Source organism: Nyctereutes procyonoides, unplaced genomic scaffold (genome assembly GCF_905146905.1).
Source record: "Nyctereutes procyonoides isolate TBG_1078 unplaced genomic scaffold, NYPRO_anot_genome, whole genome shotgun sequence".
In the NCBI taxonomy this organism is placed as follows: domain Eukaryota; kingdom Metazoa; phylum Chordata; class Mammalia; order Carnivora; family Canidae; genus Nyctereutes; species Nyctereutes procyonoides.
This window is the reverse complement of record NW_026575034.1, coordinates 21,918,516-21,923,544: the sequence shown is the minus strand read 5'-3', so window position 1 is coordinate 21,923,544 and position 5,029 is coordinate 21,918,516. Positions and strand designations below refer to the sequence as shown.

At 42.6% G+C, this 5,029-nt stretch overlaps 1 protein-coding gene across 1 annotated transcript; it reads left to right on the top strand.

Moving 5' to 3' along the window:
- Positions 1–1,894: 1,894 nt before the first annotated feature.
- LOC129504855 (olfactory receptor 52D1-like) lies at positions 1,895–2,872 on the top strand. The gene has a single exon (XM_055317734.1). It carries the CDS (start codon positions 1,895–1,897, stop codon positions 2,870–2,872), a length of 978 nt encoding a protein of 325 aa, XP_055173709.1.
- The last annotated feature ends 2,157 nt before the right edge of the window (positions 2,873–5,029 follow it).

Here is a 5,029-nt window from a genome sequence, read left to right as displayed (position 1 = left end):
CTATTTTTGTTGGTGATTCCTTCTGTTGATGTATTGATTGTGCTACACCCTTCATTCTGTCACTCGTTCTCTTACCATGGCCTCCCTCCTGTTGACACCTGACTCAGAACAAAGTTTCTTTACAGAGTCTGTTGTTAGGCAGAACTTGCACTACATCATGATTTAGAATGTGGTCCTCTGAGTCCCACTCTTGCAGTGGCTTTGCCTGTTGTTGTCAATATTTTGTTCTATGTTGTACATTCTCCAAGTGATGTGGCACAGGTTTTTTTGGACAGATTTATTTCCCCTTCATAAGCAAGAAATATGCCTACATCTTGTCCCAGAAGTAGAGGGGATATCAGGACGTGATTGTTGAACCTGCATAAATATGCTGGGGGAAATGTCTAGGGACTAGCCATTGGCCTGGGAAACAGAGAAAAACCTAGACGACAGTAAGGATTGACAGAATCAGAGCTGCTAACAGCATTTCATCATGAGCTATCCACCACAAGGGGCACTTGATGCTCTCAGGATGAGTATCAGGCTAGAGTAAGTGCCTAATGGGCTTACCACATCTAGCACGAATGTGGAGAAGAGGGCCTTTGGGATACAACCTCTCAGGCCACAATATAGTTCCAGATTCAGCTTTAACTTCACTCTCTCTCTCTAGATAGCCACTTGGCTACCGAATACTGGAATTTGCCAGGAACCATTAGGGCCAACCAGCCTCATCTCCTACCAGCTCAGGGAAACCTCCGGGCTCAAGTTTATACATAATTGCAGTGGTGCCTTGTGTTGTGTGTTTGGGGAGAAGCAAAGGGCAAAAGAGCAAAATCTGAGCACCCAAGGGGCCTTTCCTTAGATGATTTAATGGGCCTCATCTGGTCTGCTTGAGTGCCTGAGAGGGAAGGGTTTGGACATGCATGGCACTGAGTATGTTCTCCAGGAGCCATATGGTTGTGCACGTATATAGCCAATAGCCACAGAAAACTGTACACACTCACACACACATGTTTGAGGAAGGAGTCTGAGTCCTAGCTTCTCACACTGTGGCTGCTTCACAGTCAGGTGAGTGTCTCTGGGTGAGGTGGGCTTCACGGTCCCAGTCTGGCAACCTGGTCAAAGGTGCCCAGAAGCTTGCCACCTGCAGCCTCTGGATCCTCATTGGATAATTGTCATCACAGTTCTCTTCAAGTCCCTAATGAGCTATAAATGCGTATCCTCTAACTTTTGGTGAGCAATTCTGTTGCAGGCATTTAAGCTATCTTGTTTCCGAAAAGCTCCTTGTTGGCTGATTTCATCCTCTCAGGGTAGTCATGGTTTTGGTATTTCTGCCGATTTTTGTCTCACATCCTTAAAGTTCCATTCTTAAAGGGGATATACATTCAAAAATACACATAACATAATTTTATATATTTATGACGTTTTATATGTTAAAGATGATTAAGTGCCTCATTTATAGAAAATATTCAAGATGAAAATATGGGACGCCTGGGTGGCTGAGTGGCACTGTGTCTGCCTTCGGCTCAGGGAGTGGTCTGGAGTCCCAGAATCGAGTCCCACATGGGGCTCCCCACAAGGAGAACACACGTCTCTGCCTGTGCCTCAACCTCTCTCTGTGTATCTCATGAAAAATGGATAAAATCTTTAAAAAATATATATTCAAAAAGAAAATACTCTAGGAGATTTGATGTGGTAAGACCACATTATTGTTACTATAATACTAGAGCATGTTATATAATAAGGCATATAACACTGAACCATATTATATAATATATATCACATTGATATCAGAATTATTTGCATATTTAATCATTCTACTTTTTTGTTTAACTTTCTAACCCTGAATTCTTTCAAGTTTGAGGCTCATGAAGTGTTTTATGATTCTTCTAGGCTGCTACACCTGGGTGTCACCATGACTGTGTGCAATGCCTCCCTGGGGCATCCTCCTTTCTTCATTCTCCAAGGCATTCCCGGGATGGAGGACAAACACAGATGGATCTCTATCCCCTTCTGTTCCATGTACTTCATCACCATCCTTGGGAACAGCACCATCATCTTCATCATCTGCACGGAGCGCTCCCTGCACAAGCCCATGTTCCTGCTCCTCTGCATGTTGGCCCTCACAGACCTGGGCATGTCCACTACCACCATTCCCAAAGTGCTATGCATCTTCTGGTTTAGACACAGTGAGATCAGCTATGTGGGCTGTCTGGTCCAACTGTTTTTTATCCATACCTTGTCTATCTCACAGTCTGCCATCCTGACAGCCATGGCCTTTGACCGCTATGTAGCCATCTGTGAGCCCCTGCGCTATGCCACCATCCTTTCCAATAGTCGCATTGGGCTCATTGGCTTAGTGGGTTTAGTAAGAGCCATCCTTTTCATTCTGCCGATCCCTGTCCTCCTCCAGACGATGCCTTTTCATGTAAATCATGTCATCCCTACCACTTACTGTGAACACATGGCTGTGGTGAAGATGGTGTGTGTGGACACCACAGTCAACCGGATATATGGTCTGGTGGTGGCCTTGTTGGTTGCCGGGCTAGACATCTCAGCTATCGCCTCCTCTTATGTGCTTATCATCAAGGCTGTCCTGCGGCTGTCTTCTAAGGAAGCCCACCACAAAGCCGTCAACACCTGCACTGCACACATTGCTGTCATGCTTCTCTACTATACTCCCTCACTGTTCTCTTTTCTCACTCACCGCTTTGGCAGGGGAATTCCACCCCATGTGCACACCATTCTTGGAAACCTCTACTTCCTTATACCTCCAATGCTCAATCCTATTATTTATGCAGTGAAAACCAAGGAGTTTCGGGAAAAACTGACCAAATATGGGTACTGGATGAAGGAGCACATAATCAGCAACCATGGTCAGAATCCTTTCTAATTATATAGCATTGGTGGGCATGAGGAAATAATGTCAAGTAGAGGCAGTTCCTGGAGTATTGGTTAGTGGCAGAAATGTGTCATACCGTCAGATTGACTACCTGAATCCTCAGACTTGGAGGCTAAATCACAGAGGACCTCTCAGCTGTCAGTAACTCCAAATGAAGGCTGTGATTCCTGTGAAATAAAAATAATGATAAATTTTCTGCATTGTCGGCATGGTGGTGGGTGAGTTTATAAGTGATCATCTTTGTGAAAGGATTTTAGACAAGAACACCTGATGAAAATGTGGGAAGGAAGATGGAATGTTTCCCGTCGCGGGTAACATATAGCAAACAATGACTTGCCTGCTAACTTGTCATGTAGAGTCAAAGTGTGATGGGCATTTATATTTGAGTGTGTAAGGGGAAGTGGGAGGTTTAGTTTGGGGACAGCAGGAAAAAACAAGGAACGGACAAGATGATATTTATAGTTACTCCATTATTTCTTCTGCTGGCTGACATTTACTTAGTATAGAAGACTTTGTTGTATCCATGAAGAACCAAAGAATATGCACAGGAGACAAAATCTGTATCATTCAGAGACAGTTCAGAGGAAAAGGGAAAAGGAAAAGTTCCTGAGCTTAAAGGTTTCTAAGCATTTGACTTAATTTTATACTAGAAAAAAACCTCCCAGAGTCCTCTCTCCTTCTCCTCTCATTTGATTCACTGTTTGGTAAGATTCTCTTAACAAAGAGAATTTCTGATAATGTCCTGTTAATGGTTTTTGTTCCAAAAGTCTATTTTATCTGGAACTCTATGATTACAGACATCTGCAAAGCAATTTCTGTGAGTGCCCATGAAGATGTCCTGAACCTGTGCACCTGTGGAATTCAGACCCTGTGCCCAGTTGAAGGAATTTGTTCCATTCACAGGACATTGTTTCCTCCTCTAAAGAATTGACGTGAATGCAATGGCAAGTATTAGAAGTTGTGTGATATTTGAAGCAGAAAGATCCTAGTGTTTCCATCTTATTGTAGAACTAACATATGAGGCAGACTTTAGTGAAGAAGATGCCTCTCCTTAATTCCAGATGGCCACCATTTAGAGGAGACTTCTATAGTTCGTCCACTGTAGGGAAATATGTGAAATTTCTTTAATGTTGTGCCTGCTGGAAGAAATAGCAAGAAACGTTTGCAGAACCCTCAACATTTCAATACCAACGAGTCAGAGAGCTAGGACACTTCAGAACTTGGACTAAGGGGACAATGTTCTTGAGAAACTATGAGGATTGTATAGCCACTGCCTTTTCTATGAATCAAAGAAACAAGGGCAGTGTGGGTGAGGAATAGGTTCTTGCATGTCAGTAAGGAGTCCTATGGTCATACATTGAATCCTCCCACAATATAAACAGCATTCAAACCAAAACAAAACCCTGAGCGGAGTGCTCTATGGTTAACAATTTAATTGGCAAATAAGTAGCAGAGAGTAAACACATCGGGGCACCCATTGATCTGAAGTGCTGTGGCAGCAGAAGCCTGTTTGCTCAGATCTGGAGTGTCGTCCTTTTCATCTGGTTTGAAGGGATTTCAGGTACAGAAGAAAGTCCACCTGCTGTAAATATTTTTCTGTTTATTTTTTTCATGAGCTACTCTATAAACATGAAAATCCATTTTTTGTTTCACTGAAATTACGGACTAAAGCTTTATTAATGCCTGAACTCAATTCACTAGGAGTAATGTATGTAGAATGCTGGCAGTAGCAGGTGTTTAAGGAAAATTATGGGGAGCTAGAAAATCAGAGATGCCAATGGAAGGGAGCCCAATCCTGTCTGCATTTCTCACTGGGCTTTTTTCCTTTTTTACAAGTGTTATTAATCTGTGATTGATGGTTCTTCCTGTAGGATGGGCTTAATTCCCCTCCCCTAGCCTTACTGGAAAAGTGACCGAGGAATCACATGTGAACTGACTAGTTTTCCATCAACTTTATGGAATGTTACCTAGGGTGAAAGACTAGAAGGATATTCATACATTTGATATTTTAGTCACATATGAAACACATTCTGCTTTCTGTCAGGTATTCTAATCTGAACAAAGGCCAGTTCATTTCATGTTCCTTTTCTCCATTATATTTGGAGAACTTGAGCCTTGAAGTGTTTAACAACCAAGTAAAAAATTATA